General features: G+C 39.5%; 1 protein-coding gene across 5 annotated transcripts in view; it reads left to right on the top strand.

Moving 5' to 3' along the window:
* The first annotated feature begins 10,492 nt into the window (after positions 1-10,492).
* The window catches only part of LOC149313614 (aldehyde oxidase-like), a 43,971-nt gene continuing 35,948 nt past the window's right edge, over positions 10,493-18,515 (top strand). For 4 of the 5 annotated variants that reach the window (XM_089519459.1, XM_089519458.1, XM_089519457.1 and 1 more), the window contains exons 1-6: positions 10,493-10,599; positions 12,664-12,772; positions 13,161-13,287; positions 13,830-13,897; positions 15,401-15,481; positions 17,040-17,120. In XM_089519459.1, coding sequence (XP_089375585.1) covers positions 10,493-10,599; positions 12,664-12,772; positions 13,161-13,287; positions 13,830-13,897; positions 15,401-15,481; positions 17,040-17,120 — 573 coding nt within the window. Of the gene's footprint in view, positions 10,600-12,663; positions 12,773-13,160; positions 13,288-13,829; positions 13,898-15,400; positions 15,482-17,039; positions 17,121-18,515 lie in introns of those variants that run through there. The other variant, XM_089519460.1, reaches the window with a different exon arrangement.

Here is an 18,515-nt window from a genome sequence, read left to right as displayed (position 1 = left end):
ATGTAAACAGGTTGTAATGTAATACATTAATAAAGATCCATTTGTGCTTTAATCGTTATTTAAAACCAAGGTGACCAGACGTCCTCCTTTTCCAGGGCATGCCCTACATTTCAATCTTTCCAGGAGGGATTCCAAAATGTCCTCCATTTTGAGTGTGACTAAGAAGCATGAATTTACATTTATATGAGTGCTGTTAGCTTTTATTTGATCACGTTCTACATTTTTCTTGAATGCCCTCCCTTTGCAGTGACCTCCTTTGCAGTGAGGACATCTACTCCCTCTGCTTGTAGCAAAGTAAACAAGTCAAAAGATTTCCTGTACATTGGCTCAGTCATTAATCAAAACAGTGATTGTGTTCAAGAAATCAAAAGAAGACTAGGACTTGGAAGGGCAGTTATGAAGGAACTAGATAAGACTGGCAAGTGTAAAAGATATGGCTTTGAATAACAAAGTCTGGACTGTCTGTACCAATATATTTCTAATTTCTGTGTATGGTTATAATATGAAGGCTGAACAGCAAAGAAGGCTGATAGGAAGAAAAACAACTCATTTGAAATGGGGTGATGGACGACTGCATTCAATACATATGACAGATGGCTAAAAAGACAAATGTAAATGGATCCTAGAAGAAAGCAGGCCTGAACCCATCCTAGAAGCCAAGATGACTGAACTGAGACTGCTGTTTGTTGTTGTTAATTTGACATTTCCAAGACCCCCTGTCCTCGATTCCTCTGACCAGGTCTTGCACATTCAGGCATCTGGCATGCAGTCTTCCTCTCTTTCTTCTGCCCACTACCTTTCCTAGGCATTATTGTCTTTTCTAATGAGTCCTGCCTTCTTATGATGTGGCTCATGTTAAGTATAACAACCTCGATTTGGTCCTCTGGGCTTCCAGGGAGATTTCTGGCTTGATCTGTTCTAGAATCCATTTCTTTGTCTTTTTGGCTGCGCATGGTATCCTGAACACTATTCTCCAGAACCACATCTTAAATGATATAGGTTCAAAACAGACCGGTATAAAAAGCTGGCTTTCGGGTGTCTTGGGCTTGTGGCGTACAGATGACACGTGCCCCCAAGACTCCCGGAAGCTGACTTCAAGCCACCACTGCTTGGATGTGGTCCAGCTTCCAGGTGCTCTGGTGGCACGGTGTTTATGCATCACATGCCGCCATAGCACCTTAAGCTGGTTTCCAGCTGCGTCGGGAAGGAAAAGTCAGCTTTTTGCCAGCACAAAAAAGAGCGTCAGTTTGCAGCGTCTTTTTTGGCTAGCAAAAAGGCAGTTGGGGGCCACGGCATGTGGTTGCCATGGCCCCAATCTGTCTTCAAAAGGGACAGTTTAAAACCACCCCTTCAGAGCCATCTGTTTCTCCCTTTAATTTTCTTTATACCTGCTTTCTTCACTATCCAGCATCCACATCCATACATGTGATGGGGAATACCATGGCTTGGACAATTCTTTGTATTTTGTACTTGTACTTTGGACATATCATGGCAAGGCTTACTAGAAAAGACAATAACACTTGGTAAAGTATGTAGATTGATCTCGTTGCACTTTTGAGACTCACTGAGAAAAAGACATTGGCAGCATGCGCTTTCTTAGACTTTAATAATAATAATAATAATTAGAGAGATCTTCTAGTAACCCCTTTGAGACTCACTGAAAGAAAGAAGTTGGCAGCAGGAGATTTCCTAGACTTAAGTCTACGTCCTCAGATGGATATGGACTGAAGAAGTAGACTTTAGTTTACCAAAGCTCTTGCTGCCAACTTCTTTCTCTTTCATTGAGTCTCAAAGGTGCTACAAGATCTCTCTACATACTGCTTCTACAGACTAACACGGCTATATCTTTGAATTCTACCATTTGGTAAAGCAGAAGGCGATAGGAGAAGAGGAGGACTGCTTTCCAGATGGATACACTCAAGGAAGCCACAGCCCTGAACTTGCAAAACCTAGACAGGGCTGTTGATAACAGGGTAACATGGAGGTCTTTCATTCTTAGGATTTCTGTTGGTAGAGGTCAACCTTGTGGCAGTTAGCAACAACAACATTATTTAAAACAGGCTATCTACAATATCGAGACTACTACAGTGCATCAGGAAGGGACAAGATAGCCCACTGTTAGTGCTGGTAAAATCCTTAATACGGTACCTATTTTCAGTTCCAGTGCCTTGATAACACATGCCCTTCCCTCTGCTACAGGGACAGAGAATGTGATCTTCCAGATTTTGGATTGTAACTCCCATAATCTCTTGTTATAACTCCTTGTGCTAGTTAGGGCTGATGGAAATTGGAAGTCCAAACTTGTAGGCCACAACTTCCCCAGCCCTGTTGTGCCATCTATTGTTTTTACTCAGTAGTTTCCTCCTCCCATAATCCCTTCATAGATTGATTAATTCCTCTCCCCATTGTAGATAAATAGTTATCAGATGACGAGGTCATGCACTTATAATTTTCTTGAGAATGGACAGAAATTTAGTCTCATGTTTAATTAGAATGAGTCTAGAAGTTTAAGATTCTATAATGTCTGTCCATGGAGCAACAGAATCTCATGAACTGGTATTTTTTGTTAATGGAAAAAAGGTATGTTTTATCAAGGGATGATGGGAAAGTTAGGTTGCTGTAATCTTTGCATGTTGATATGTTGCTTGCTCATTTAAAGCAAATTGTTTAACTACAGTTGTGAGATTTTGTACAAGCTTGTAAAGGACGGGTTTCTTGTGCTGTCTCAGGCTTTAGTACTTAGAAACAGATTTAAACCTAGAACTGTTTGACAGATTTTCTTGTTTGTTGGTTGCTAATTATTCAACATATAGCTAAAATACTGTATTATGACATTTGTGGCTATCAGAAGTCAGCGTTTAGCATGTATTTCTTTTCTAAAACTCATTGACTTTTGTTTCATACAACTGTCTAAAAATGTAATATACATCTGGCTGTGGTTGTTAAAACCATAGAGTTCATGGATATATATTTTGTTTTTAAGCAATATAGTATTAAGAGTATTTACATCACAAGGACAAAAGCAAGAGTCTACCTGACTTCAAAGTTTTCAAAAATGTATTTATATAATTTATATAATATATTCATGTGTGAATTTGTTTACTAAGCCAGGTCCACCTAGCCCTGTGCTTTTAACTGTCCTGGACAATGTGTGTGCCTTCAAGTCACTTATTGAATTAAGGGAACCTTGTGGATTTCAGAGGGTTTTCTTAGGTAAGGAATCCTCAGAGATGGTTTTGCCAGTTCCTTCCTCTGAAATATAGCCTCTAGAGCACCTACTATTCATTGGCAGTATCCCTTCCAAGTACTAACCAGAGCTAGCCCTACCTAGCTTCTAAGTTTGAATGGGATGTGGCGCCTTCAGTACTACTCCAGATTTTGAAATGGAAGTCTTTCCCATCACCTGCTGTCTAATCCTTTGATTGATGATGTTAAGGACTGAACCTGGGACCTTCTACATTGGTGGTTCATAATACACAGTTTCAGCAATCCTTACAACAGCCCTGTAAACATGTATTGCAGAGGGAGGCTGAGAAGTTACCCCCCCCCCCATTTCCTAATGAGTTTGTAGTAGAGAGAAGAGTTGAAATGAGGATAGCCCAGCTTGTAAAGGACACTTTTAAACACCGTTCTGCTACATTAGATCTAGCACTGCAGTGCCAGCTCAGTGCAACTGAAGTGAATAAAGGGAACAGATGTTCCCGTTTATCTCCACTCCCAACTACTGCTTCAATTGTCGCAAGTTTTAAAGTGCAGTCTCCACAGGGCACAGTTTTGTTGTTACTCTAGGAAGAATCATACAACATATTCTCAGACCCTTTGCGGGAATTGCATCCCTCTTCCCTAGTCCCCATAATCAATATCACAATTTGTCACATTCAAGGAGCTACTGTGAGGAGGAGGGAGAGTGTGTTTCCTCCAGTTCTGTTTCAAGTACCTGAATCTTGCCCATCTGCGACTGCATAGGTAGCAATAATGTCATAGTTACAACTTTAATACTAATCAAAGACATAGCTGTGTTTGTCTGGAAAATCTGTGCAAAGTCTATGAATGCACAATCTATACAGTCGGACCTTCTTATACGCTGATTTTTTTATACACAGATTCAAGCATACACGGTTTGAAAATATTCCAAAAAAGTATAAATTTACCTTGATTTTCCATTTTTTTATTAGGGACACCATTTTGCTATGTCATTATATGTAATGGGACTTGAGCATACACGGATTTTGTTATACACGGGGGATCTTGGAACCAAACCCCAGCGTATAACAAGGGTCCACTGCATTTTTCACTTGTTTAGTTCAGCATCTTATAAATTAAACAGTATTATAGAGCATCTGTTCTGGGAATAAAGCAGTTCAGTCTGAGCACACAATGAATGCTGATTATATACATATTTTTTCTGTTATTTTTTGTAAAGTGTTTGCAGCCACCCTCAACATATGGGAAACGATGGCTCCCATGCAAGTTCAGTGGGGCTTACTCCTAGATAAGTAATAGAACTGTAATCTAAGATATAAGAAAGTCAAATGTCACATACATTTTCTTATTAATGAAAGTGAAGCTTAATCAGGAAGGAATCCATCAGATGCAGTTTTGATATAATTTAACTAGACTCAAAAAATTGAAGAAGTCAGATAGAATCTTGTGAACTACAGAAGGCTATTACAAAACCAGACCACAAATGTGAAAACAAATGGATAGGGTAATCTCAAAATCAACCAATACATACCTCCAATAATTGCCTATTTACAAAAAAAGAGGAGACATTTTGGTTCTAATTTTCTTTAAAGATATATGGCTATGTAGTCTCTATCGCCCTCAAAACCTTAATCATGATTTATGTCTCCAAAGATGAGAGCCATAAATTCTTCCCTTCTACAAATACCTTCTACATGCTCAGTTTTATGTTTCTGTTCTCCTGTTAAGGCTAGGCTTTTAGTTCCTACATCTGCTCTTTCCTATGGTTTCTTTCTCTAAATTCACTGTCAATATGTTCCCCTTCTTTCAGCCGTTCCTCATTAGTTTTCTCACTTTCAAGGTAGGAAAGGAGAAACCCTAGTCTAGCTTATGGGACAGGGCATCCTCTCAGGTAAAAACATGGTGTTTTTGTTATTTGCGGGGGTTTCCATATTCACAGGGATCTTGTGCCCCTAACGCTAGTGACTATGGAGGGACAGGTGTACTTTCATTCTTAGCATCATAATGAATGGCATTCAGAAGCCTACAGTGAGAGCAAAAATGCTCAGATCCTGGAATTTGACAGTACAGTGGAGCCTTGCCTTATACGGGGGATCCGTTCGAGCATATGCTCGAGCCCCATTCAGTATAATGAGGTTCGTGCTTGCAGCAGGACAGCATGCACACCCTGTGGGCATGCACAGCATTCATTTAATTGCAGCAGGGCTTCTGCATAAACAAGAAGCTGTGTATGGTGCACCTGCATATGGAGCGGGTGCACTGTAGTAATGCAGAATATAAGAGTCCCAGTAAACTACTAACAACAGTGCAGTGGAAATATATTTCAGCTTCAGAAGAAGAAGAGGACCAAATTTACAAACAACATCTAAGATTACTGGTGATTTCCTGTCATCACCACACCTATCATAATACCGGCAGCTTTGTAAGACATTTTGGGTAAAGGATCCCCACAGTCTAGAATGATTTCCTTCCTCATGGAAAAGAGTAAATACTCTACACTACAGGTTTCAAATATTCTTTTGCAATCAGGGTATGTGGTGGAGGTAGCCCTGATAGTTCAGGACATTATTACATTAGCTTTGGTATGCACACAATTGTGTTAGTAAAAGAAAATGGAAACATACCTATTTGGAAGCATTCAGTTATCTGCTATACCGTGAAGGTGCTGTTTTTGTCACCGACGATCCCTTCTGCTCTCTTCTGCACTCCTCCTTAATTCTGCCTTCCTGCCCTGTGCCTTGTCCAGCATGCCTTTCATTTATTTTTATTTTTAATACAATTCTGGAGTTATGCTAATGCAATTTAATTTTAAAAAAAGAAATAGCAAAAAAAGAAGAGTAAAACAGCCTGCTTTAGAACAGTGGGAGAAGAGGGAACAGTGGGGAGGAAAGAACATTGACACTATGTGACTGCATATTTTGGAACTACTGTAGAAATGACGTATTGCAAGTGTGGAGTAATGGGAAAGCAGTATGATCAGGAGCTTATTGATGGGTTTTCCTTATCAATGAAAAGGGATTCTCTAACAACGCTGCACAAGCATAGTGGCGACGACATTGTGCAAGAAGTATTTTCAAAGATGTATTCTCCAATTTTAATTGTGGTTTAAAAGCTTTGTGTGATAATGTCCTCAGAAAGCTGGTCTACCATTTCTGGTTGATCTGTTAGCTTGGACTCTGTCAAAATAGACATAGGGCTAAACCCTAAGTGATTTGTACTAACTTATGCTGCACTATTTAATGTTCTTTCTTGATGTTTCTTGTCACTTCCTCCCCCAAACACTCACTTTTAAAACTTGGAACAAGATCATTTCTCACATGCATCCACATACATGTTCTCTCTGTGTGGTCAGTCTCCTGTATTGTCTGAGTTCATATGGGGAGTATCTCCTCCAGAACAAATAAGAGAGTCAATATCTAGCAGCCAAACTTGCAGCAGGAATGTTCTCAGTGATTACTAGTTGATTGGTTGAATGTGTGTACCTTGAAATAAATAAATGTAACATTCTAGGAAGGACAAGGACCTTCTAAATACCTATGATTTCAATCTAATTAAATCCAGACGTAGTCCCAAACAGGCTTATAGATGACCATGTGGACTTACTTCCCCAAACCTCTGATCCTTTTGCAAGATCCTACCCATCCAACATGCACTCCTGTTCAGGAACAGAGAAGAGAGAGGTGGAAATCCCACTGTTATCTCATACTTGAGATGGGGGGGTTCTCCCTCTCTTCATAACACTTGCCCTCCCTCTTGATGCCAGTAGGAAACTTTTTGGGAAAAGCTGGTAAGAGCTGGGTGATTTGTATGTTATCCTCCCCAACAGAGGAACTGTGAGACAGGCAAGGCTTCCCGGGCCCAAGGAGCAAGTTGTAGGACTGTTCTTGCAACCAGTGCTTGGATATGGGAGATAGCTGTGCTTAGGCCTCATCAACAAATTTGCATGAACATTGTTGAATACTAAGAACAAGCTACCAAAATAAATAGCCAAGGGAAAAAAGAATATGTAAGTGAAAGGAGGTTATGAAAGATCAGCTGTAGGCATTTACTCACCATGACCACTCCTAGACATTTTAGTCTCGGGGGCAAAACCTGAGCAGTAAAGAAAATAAAAATCTAACGTATAAAACTATCACTTTTTCACCTTTCACTGGCACTCTAAATCTACCACCTGGGGTATAATATTTTTATGACTAACAGGGCCATCTCTGAAGGTAATAAGCATTTAAAATGGAGGACCTTGATAAAGTACAACTTGTTTTTAAATTCTGAAGCAAATACAGTAACACTTCGTATTCTTATGGGACATTATAGGCAAGAGGGAGAAAACTCCCATTTGTTAACCTTTCAGGAGGTAAAGGTTTCATTCAATTTCAAAATTGTTGGTATTATGCTGACAAAGTTGCTCTTACGTACATTAAAACTGTACTACAAGTTGAGTCTCCCTTACCCAGAAATCCAAAATCCAAAATATTCCAAAAGCCAAAACTTTTTTTCATTGGTGGCTGAGATAGTTATATCTTTGCTTTCTAGTGATTCAGTGTACACAAGCTTTGTTTCATGCACAAAATTGTGAAAAAATATTGTATAAAATTATCTTCAGGCTATGTGTATAAGGTGTATATGAAACACAAATGAATTTTATGTTCAGACAAAAATATACCTTCTTATGTATGTATTCTGAAATCCAAAAAAATCCAAAATCCACAACACCTCTAATCCCAAGCATAAGGAACACTCAATCTGTATTCCAAAGCATCTACTGTTTACCCAGTTTCCCTCTTGTTACTGATAAAGAACTCTGTGAAATAATGCTCAAGCAATAGTAGAAATATACCACATCTTTCCTCTGTGGAAGAACCAGGAACCTTTTGTGATCTCCCCCCTGCCTCCATGATTTCATATCTATTTTAGACTGCAAGCATGAAGACAGGGACCAATGACTTGTATTCATATATAGGCCGTGTTGAAAAACTTCCCAGTGGATGAGGGGAAAAATGCTACCGATACACACACACACACACACACACACAATATATTAATATAACTAAATTATGTACTTGTGCTTTTGAGAATATTCTCCTCTTTTGCTAAATGGTTTATAAAGCCATGTTAATAAATTGTTAATGAAAAAAATAATTCATTAACTATTCAATATGCTCAAATATATGTACTAAAACAGCAAAGCTATACATTTTGTCATTAGTTTGGGGTTTTCTATCACTGATCTCTATTATTTGAATTGTTTTTACAGCACATATAGAAGAGTAGTCTGCTGTTTAGTATCACAATTGTAACCATGTCAGAATTAAATATACAAAATTTTCCCACTTCTCCCATCTGTTTTACAGTCCTTTTTCTCCTTCTGTATTGCCCTTCCATGACTATCATTATTTTGTTTCCTCCAAACAGACGTGTCTAATGCACAAAATTGAAGGCATATGCTTCTCTTTCTTTCCAAATAACTATCAGGCAGTAGCCTGAGCAATTTGTTCTACACTGCATTTCAGATCCTTTTTAGCAAAACAGAATTCCTCCAGCTATCCCCATCACTCTGAAAAATGAGTTTATTCTTTTCCTTGATCTGAATTACCTTCATTTGAAAACAAACAATGTATGTGCCATAAAAACCAAAACTGCTACAATAGTCCTTGAGTAAAAAAAAAAAAAGGAAATCAAAGATGAGCAACACTTTCATTAGGACTACTACTGTGTTAACAAATAAGTGGTATGGCCTTTCAGTTCTCCATAATTTTCAACAGGTGTGGTAGTACAAAAATTAATGGACAAAAGAAGAAAATCTAAAAATCTGGCCTGGTACATTGATCATGCAGGGATCTAAACATTTTTGTAGGGACAATCCGGTGACTACCAGGATATTAAACACATTTCTAGGGCACATCTACACTGTAGAATTAATGTAGTTGGATATCATTTTAATTGCCTTGGCTCCATCCTACAGAAACCTGGGATTGTAGTTTTGTGAGGCACCAGCACTTGTAAAACTACTAATCCCAGTATTTCATAGGATAGATCTACAGCACTTAAAGTGGCATCAAATGCACCCATAGTTACAATCCAGGAAGCAACTTAATATAGGAAACTCTTGTGGGTTTGATTATTAATATTATCATCTTTTACCGTTTCTGTAGATATCAGTGAAGAATGCTGATCCAGAAACAACACTATTGTCCTATCTGAGAAAGAATCATATCCTTTTCTTTGGTGTGTTGATATGCATATGAACTTTGGTGTGTTGGTGTGCATATGAACTGTGCATGTTTTGACAAATCCAGTTAAAGGCCAACATGCAATTAACAGAATGTTGACAGAATTGATCAGAAGATTTTAAAAGGGATCACCTGCCCTATAATCTTCCCCACACTAGAAAAATCAGATCAGGATGGGGAAACCTCAAATGCCAGCTTTTAGTTGGTACAGATGCCTTCTGTACCACCTTGGGTGGAAGAGAAGACAGTTGCACTGCACCAGCAAACCTTGCTAGTACCATATCAGATGTAGACCATAGTCTTCACTTAGGAGGGAGAGAGACTCTGCAAAGAAGTATCCCAAGAAGACTCTACTCCAAATGGTTAAGATATGTTGTTAGTCCAACAAAAGCCATTGCCTGGCATCTCTCAACTGCAGCTAGAATGGTCTATATATGGAATGATCAAGGTCAACAATCTACAGAAAGTCATTATGAGTGACAACCCGCAGACTTCAACTGAACCTGCACCCTCTCGGTTCACCCCTCAGATATGATCCAAAGAGTCACCTAACCCTTTTGGTTGTTGTTGTGCCTTCAAGTAATTTGTAACTTGTGGTGACCCTAAAGTGAACCTATCATGGTGGTTTCTTGGCAAGATTTATTTAGAGGAGGTTGATCATTGACTTCCTCTAAGGCTGAGAGCATGTGACTTGCCCGTGGTCACCCAGTGGGTTTCATGGCTGAGCTGGGAATCAAACCCTGGTCTCCAGAATCATAGTCCAGCACTCAAACCACTATGCCACAGTGGCTCCAGAGTAAATTTTGGTGGCATACATGAGGTTGAGGTGGAGGGTACAGATTTAGCTCTGCTGCTGATGGGTGTTGATAGGTTGACAGATGGATGTAATTAGTTTTCAGCTCAGAAAAGGCACGTTTTGTGCAAGTAAAGTAATGTTTATAGATGGGCTAAGTGCTTCAAAGATTATTTGATTTAAATAATGTTTTATATTATTGTTATATGTATAAGCTATGTTGTTTATACAGTAAGTGAACTGATGAGATATTTCCTTAACTGCCATGCCTCCAGTCTCTCTTACAGGGACAAAGTATGGATGTGGAGGTGGAGGCTGTGGTGCCTGTACTGTAATGTTATCCATATATAATCCATTTTCCAAGAAGATACTGTATCCTTTGTATTTTGTCCTAGTATTGCAGGCTTGGACAGTTTGTAAAAGAATGCCAGCCTTGAAATATATTTTGTTCTGATGGAAGGAAAAGACCTTTCATATTTTGTATAAAACTATCCAGAATGTTAACCCTTATCTCAAAAGTAGCACATTGCAAAATGATGCTTCAGTTTTCCCTCCCTCCCTCCTTCCTTCCTTCCTTCCTTCCTTCCTTCCTTCCTTCCTTCCTTCCTATCTTTCCCTCCTTGCCCACATTTTTAGTAACTATGCACAAAAAATGAGCTTAGGAAAATTGAGAGTTTTGGGCTACAACTCCCAAATTCTGGTACTGTAGCACAAAATTAAATTTTCTAAGCTGTGGTAAAAACTAAACATGACATTTGAAAAGTTTTGTGCCCTTTCACTGTTGCATTTTTTATTCCTTGTTTAATATGTAATGAGTGTTGGGAGCACAAGACCAGTTCTGACAATGGCCTGGCGAGGGAAGAGATTTTTAACATCTTCCCCCATCATAGTCTTGGCGAGACTCCCCGCTCCTGCTTCTTGCAGTGTGTTTATAATGGAAAGAAAGTCCCAATGGGAGCTTATTTGAGTAGAAAGTACAAGATTCCCTCAACTCTGAGTGGCAGAAACAAAGGGTTAGAGCCCCTTCCCCTGTTGTTGAGATGCACTGGACAACAGCATGGAGTTTGGTGGTGGCTACCTGGCCAGAGAGTTAGCAATAGCAAGTACATTTCTATATTGCTTATCACTGCACTTAAGCACTCCCTAAGTGGTTTACAATGTGTAAGTTAATTGCCCACAACAAGCTGGGCACTCATTTTAGCAACCTCAGAAGGATGCCAGGCTGAGTTGGCCCTTAACTTCTGGCTGGTATTGAACTCACAATCTTATGGTTTATGAGTGAGTGGCTGCAGTACAGGCATTTAACCATTGTGCCACCAGGGCTCTCAGAGGTAGTAAATCTGCTTCAAGTTTTAGGCAGAAATTTAAAGGAGCTATCCAAGGTGTTGGAGCCCCCACCCCAAAATAGGTTCAAAACCTTGGATAGTTCATTCAAAGTCCATATTAAAGCCAGGGCAGATTGATGACCCTGGTGCTATGAGGCGCATACCAGGTGCCACTGCTGGCATCATATGGCTACCTCTGTCCCAACATTTTGTATCTAAGGGCCAAGTTGAAATCTCACTTTATTACAAATAAAGGAGAGATTAGTTGGTCTTCTGGCACAGAATCATAGAGTTGGAAGAAACTTTAAGGGCCATCCAGTCTAACTCCCTGCCATGTAGAATCACAGTTATACATAACATAACATAAATGCACTCTGTGGAGATTACTACACACAACTTTTAAACTGCAATTATAGTCATGAATAATGCCTTTGATAATACTTATCACACGATGTCACCTCCAAACCATAGCTTCTGTGTCTGCCAAGTGTGGTTATGGCATTCTTTTTAAGTGACAGGAGAAGCCCATCAATAGCTCCCAAATGCCTGGAAGTCCCAGAACTCCTCAAGTGCAAAATGTTGCTGCTGGGGCACTTACAAGATTAGTAGTCACTCCTTTCCTCCTGTCCACTTCCCCCCTCACTATTCCCAACCACCCTGATTTGTGCTTTAGGGGTATTTCTTTTCTTTCACTTTAAAACTTAAATCACATACCGGAACTTTGAAAATGTGTTTAAAAAGTAATAAAATAAAATAAAATGAATAGGGTAAGGTAGGGCACAAGGCAGGTACATGGAAGAAAGCACAATGGCAGCAACAGCACTAGTCACACAATTGCGAAGATATAATGGTTGCTCACAAAACCAGTATGTTTGCATTTTCATTAATTTGCATTGCTGAAGTGAGACCAGGGCTTATGAGATAATGTCCTGTGACTCCTCTCAAAAACCAATGATACCCATGGGTCAATATGGGCATCTGGATTCTGCAGATCTTTCAAAATGATGTACAAAAAATAAATATATCCCAAACTTCTCTACCTTTTAATTGACATATGACCATGCTCAAAGATAGTTTTTTAGCCCTTGATTCTTGTTGTAACAATCTCAAGACATTATTCAGCCAATGCTTGTCTAATTCCCATATGTTCACTGCATGGGGCAGCCATCACAACTGTCGAAGGTGTTGGAAGCACCAAATCTAGGATTCATCCAGTTCAGGTAAGAGGACACTATATTTTTGTTCCCCTAGATATAGTGTGGATGGTGGCACTTGTGTTAGATGGAAAGGGGCTAGAGCTCAGTCCTGGAGTACATACTTTGAAGGCCAAAAAAAATGCATGTTCAGTCCTTTTCATTTACAGTTAGGGCTAGCAAAAGGCTTCTGTTTAAAGTTGTAGAGCACAGCTGCCTATCTTTGTAGGTAACAGTGAGCTAGAAGGAGCAATAGTCTAATGTAGTATAAAGCAGAAGTTGGGAAAGTTACTTTTTGGACCACAGATCTCAAAATCTCCCAGTCAGTCTGGCCAGCGTAAGGTTCTGGTATAAGGTAGTTCTTTGTGTGCATAATGGCTACTTTTGTTTGTTCCACTGTTTGTTGTTGTTTAAGGAAAGGATTGCTAAATGCCATGGCTCCCAGTGTGGTTTCTGTACTCCTGGAATGGTTATGTCCATCTACACTTTGTTGCAAAACTATTCTGAACCTTCTTCAGAGCAGATATATGAGGCGTTGGTGGGTATGTTCCTGAAAGCAAGCAAGCAAACAAGAAATTGTTTAATCTTATTAAATGAATTGAAGGATCAATGTTCATGCTTAGTTAATCGCCATGCATGAAAAGAATACTTACACCTGGCTTTTACTATATTTGAAAATATTTATCTCCATGTACAGAGAAACTCAGAGAAATGTGATCAAAAAGAACCCTTTTAATCCCTGCATACTGCTAACACATTTAGTTTTATTTCCTGTTTCTTGTGATCAGAAAGAAAACATATCCATAGTTTTCACTTGGCAAATTGATTATTAAAACTGAGAGTGAAGATAAGACTTTCTGAACAGCAGATGTTAATTTTTGAAGAAATTTCAGTATCACAAATTAATTGAAATTAAATATTTCTACTAAGAATGACTTGAATACTTTTGAGTGGGACAAGAGAATTTTTCATCACCCCTGCTGGCACATCCCACTCTTATTTGGGTTCACTTGGGGAAAGTGGCAGATACATTTTGAAATAAAAAGTTACATTGCTAATATGATCATGTTCATCCTTCCTTCAGGCAATCTCTGCCGTTGTACTGGTTACAGGCCAATAATTGAAGGATGCAAGACTTTCTGTAAAACAAAAGTAAGTTTTCATAGTATTCTCTTGATAATGTAATTGGCTTAATTTCTTCCAGTCCTAACCTAAACTCTTTTAGGAAATTCTGTGTTTGGGAAGAATTGTTATTACATTTTCTGTGGCTGAATCATAGTAGCAAAACATAAATTACAGAATCCTGCAGAGTAACAAAGGCTTGCATTCTACGTAATACACAGTAAAAACTCCATTATTTTTAGCAATCATCAGTATCCAAATGACTAGGTTTATTGGTCCACATGCCAAAAGGGGCTCCTGAATTTTGTTTCTAGAATCACTTTACAGCACTCCTTTTGGACTGCAGACGTAAGGCATTCCAGTAGCAGAAAATTCTAGAATCCCTCACCAAACCAAAAGTCCTATCAGGATCAGAGGGTCCAGTTCCCAATAACCAAGACAGCATGGTAGTGTAATAAATAAAACAAATAAAACTTTTATTTCTATCCCGCTTTTTGTCGAGATAAGCAAAGCGACGTACAAAGATTAAAATGCCTCACTATATAGTAGAAACTAGAGATTTATTCTGGGTATCAAGACAGAAATTTCCCTGTCCCAGCTCAGTGTCAGAATTGAAAAAGTTCCCCTTCGGACCATCACAAATACTTTCCCGTCCTCCAGTCCCCCCTTTCCAACCTCAATCGTTTCCCCCCTTTAATCAAGATCAAATGGCTCTTCATGTTTCCCTCCATCATCTCCCTTCAGGAAGAAGATCAGCCCGGTTTCACAGCTCATATCCATGGCAGGACAATTGGGGTTATAAAACTACAACTCTATTTTTCCACTGGACATCTGCCCCTTCCATTTGTTTCCCAGGCTTGGATTTAACACAATTGATATCCCCTCCTCAATAGCCAACATACTGTACAGCATTAAATCACCATAGTACCTTACCTTCATGTCTTCATCCCCTAATATCATGATAACATCATGCCAACATTACAGAACTATGTATATGGATTCTGACAAGTCCCAGGTTTCAATAAGATGGAACCATTACATTTAAAATGGTATCAGATTGTTATAATTGTAAAGTGTGGAGACATTCTCAGATATGTGTGCAGAGGAAGCTGCAACTGAATGGGAATTATGCATGTGGAACATTCTACAAGAATGGAAGGGATGGGCCTACAAATCATGGCTGAAGATGAAAAATGGGTTTCTGGCATAACAGAAATACCATTATCCAAGTCTAGATTATTTATGCCACTCTAATTTTGGTTCAAAAAGGTGTCAGATTTTGGAAACAATTTCAAAGCATCTGCAAAACCAGAAATAGTATGGAGGAAGAAATATACTTGCCACAACACCCATTTCATGCCACCTTCATTTCTATGAGAAAGGTTACCAGCATTGTTAAACCATGGCAATACAAAACCTGAAGTTGGTTCCTCAGACTTTCAGTGGAATCTCTGCAGAGATATTGAATTTCGGAATTCCATTCAGATTTATTTTGTTAACAATGTTAACAATAAATTATTCTTATTTCTTTAGGACTTCAGCTGCTGTAAACTAAAAGAGAAAGGGAATTGTTGCATGGATATAGAAGAAACCTTCCTCTGCAAACAAAATGAAGTACGTTATTATATTTGTAAAGACTGAACTTGTTTATTTCTTATTATTTTATCAGGATTTTGAATCTTTTAATATGTGAATATAGATGGACCAAGAGACAGATAGATAGAACTGTTTCAGGCCACCCCCACCCTGGAACAGCTTTAATTTGCTTTAAAGCAATGGCCAAAACACAATTCCTAATCCACCAAAATGGCAGCTGCAAGGGGGGACTGTGACCTTCCAGAGCACACTCATCCCTACTTTATACTAGATTGTATCTGAACGTCTGGGATAGTACAACCTTTCCAGTGTTACTGAATATCAAAGCATGTCTGAGAAAGAATGTTTTTAGCATCATATCATGTTGTGAAGGTTTGTGAAGCATTCCATGAAGGTTTTTGTTTCTGTTTTCTTGCATGTACTTTTAGTTAGGTCATCTTTTATTTTCCATTTTTGGTAGGAAAAAAATCTCCTCATAGCCCAAATGAACAAGTCTAGATTTAGGGGGCATCTGCACTGTAGAAATAATACTGTTTGACACCACTTTAGGTGCTATAGCTCCATCCTATGGAATCCTGGGATTTGTGGTTTTACAAGGTATTTAGCTTGCTCTTCCAAGGGCCCATTCACACTGAAAAATAACCTGGTTTCCAAATTGGTGCAAATTGGGATGTTCACACTTGTGTTGGGCTTTCCTGGGGGTTGTTCAGATTCGGACCGGGTTTTCCTGACCTGATTTCGGGTGTGTGTGTGTGTGTGTGCAAATCTCCCTTAACCCAGGGTTTTTTAACATGGGGAAATCAGAGATTCTTTTTAAAAGAACCACTTTTTTTGTGGGAGTCGCCAATGGGAACATACAAATCGATCCCATTTGCAACCCCTCTTCCTTCCTGCCATCTCCATTTGGGTCCTTCTTTTCCTCTCCCCGATTGCATCCTTCCTTCTCTTCCTCCCTCCCTGCCACCTTTGATCAGGTCCTCTTTTCTCTTCCTCCCTCGCTGCCACCTCCGATTGAGTCTTCCTTTCTCTTCCTCCCTCGGTGTCACCTCCGTTTGGGTCCTCCTTTCTCTGCCTCTCTCCCTGCCAGCTCCAATCAGGGCATCAGCCTTCCTCCTCTTGCACTCTTCCTCCTTTTCCTCATCCTCATCTGTCCCCTCTGTCATGACTGCCAGGATTGAATCTCTCCATGGCATTTTCGTCCATCTGGGATAAAATGCCATGGAAAGATTCGATTGTAGCAAATCAAATGCCACGGAAGATTCAATCGTGGCAAATCCATGAAATAACATGGGTTATTTTTTTAGTGTGAATGGGCCCCAAGGAGTGCTGGTGCCTCACAAAACTAAAATACCAAGATTTTGCAGTATGAAGCCATGACAGTTAAGGTGGTGTCAAACTGCATTATCTCTACAGTGTAAATGTATCCTTTTAGCCATATATTGTGGTAGACTCTATACAGTAAGTCTCAAGCTGACAGAGCCAGAAAATAGGTTGCTGTATGCTTACAGAACAACAAGGAGATCAGTGCTATGACTAGCCATCTTAATAATAATGTGCCCCTTTTGTGTTTCTTAAGATTTGCAGAAAGCCATTAACGGCGGAAGAATTCCAGGCACAGGACCCAACGCAAAAACAATTTTTTCCACCTGAACTCATAGTAAGATGGGAGTTGATTTCAAAAAATGGAACCTTGCCTTTATGCCCATATGTCCTGCATTGATTCAGCACAGAGCTAGGCATTCCAGGGCCATTAAAGTCAGTGGACGTAGGTGTGCAGTGCTTTAATTGCTTAAGACTAGGCTGTTTTAGATATGAAGTTCCACTGCACACTGATCCTACATCAGGGATTCTCAAAAGTACCAACAAGACCTCCCTAGGGAGGCAGAGGATATTGCCACAAGCAATACATTTTGTCCCCTGTATGGAGTGAGTATTTAAAGGTCAAGCAATAGATTGCATTAATCATATACAGTGGAACCTCGGGATACGAAATACCCGGGTTACGAATTTTTCGGGACCCGAAAAAATCCAATTGGAAATTATTGATCCGGGTTACGAACGTTTTTTCGGGTCCCGAAAAAACTTTTGGTGCTTTTTGCCGCGATTTTACACCAAATCGCGGCTTTTCCCCATTAGCGGCTATGGGGATTCGGCTTGCGAAAGCAGTTCGGGTTACGAAAGCGGCCGCGGAACGAATTATTTTCGTAACCCGAGGCTCCACTGTAGTTTGCCTTTGACTGCAAGATATTTTTTTTCTTTCACACATAGAGTCTCTGATACATACTGGGGTCCTGGTTTAAAGGCCAGAAGACTTTCCCCCACCCCATCCCCCAATGGTCCTGGTTTGCCTCAAGCCTGTTTTTTCACCACAGTGCAAATAGCAAATGTGGGCAAGCCATGTGATTAAGTGAAATTTACCCCTTAAGAAGCAAGATTCAAATATTTTCCTCAGCCATATGAACTGAACATATAGAGGGCCTAGTTGAGACATGATTGCTTATTGTCATGTGCATGAGACTTGCCAGAATTCATGCATTCTCCCTTTTCCTATTCCAGTATAGCTATAAGGAGAAAACTGGACATTTTTGCTTCACTTTTCAATTAACCATATTTAGCAAAAAATAAATTACAGTTAATCTTAACTGATTCATTAAAGCATAAATTATGGCTTGAAGTCAGCTTGTTTCAAGTAACCCTAGTTAAGACTAACCACAGTTTATTTCGGGATCCAGTATAAAACACAGCTATGGTCAGTCTAAAATAGAGCTGAAAGGTTTCAAGTGCTCCCTGCTAACCAAACTGGAATTAGGAGTGAGGGAAAGCATTAGCCCTTTACCCAGAAATGGCTGGTAGCAGGGGGAGTGGATATGATTCAAGGACCATCCACTGTGATCTAATATGCATGCATTAAAGTATGCATAAGAAAAGCTTTAATTATATGAGGGAGGAAAATACTGACAATTAATTAATTCCACTAGGTTAGGCTGCTGCCACACTGCAGAATTAATACAACTGGACACTGATTTAACTGTAGTAGCTCCATTCTATGCAA

The sequence above is a fragment of the Sceloporus occidentalis genome, unplaced genomic scaffold, assembly GCF_023333645.1.
Source record: "Sceloporus occidentalis isolate IW3139 unplaced genomic scaffold, rSceOcc1.0.p SCAF_4, whole genome shotgun sequence".
In the NCBI taxonomy this organism is placed as follows: Eukaryota; Metazoa; Chordata; class Lepidosauria; order Squamata; family Phrynosomatidae; genus Sceloporus; species Sceloporus occidentalis.
This window is presented reverse-complemented; position numbering and strand designations above follow the sequence as displayed.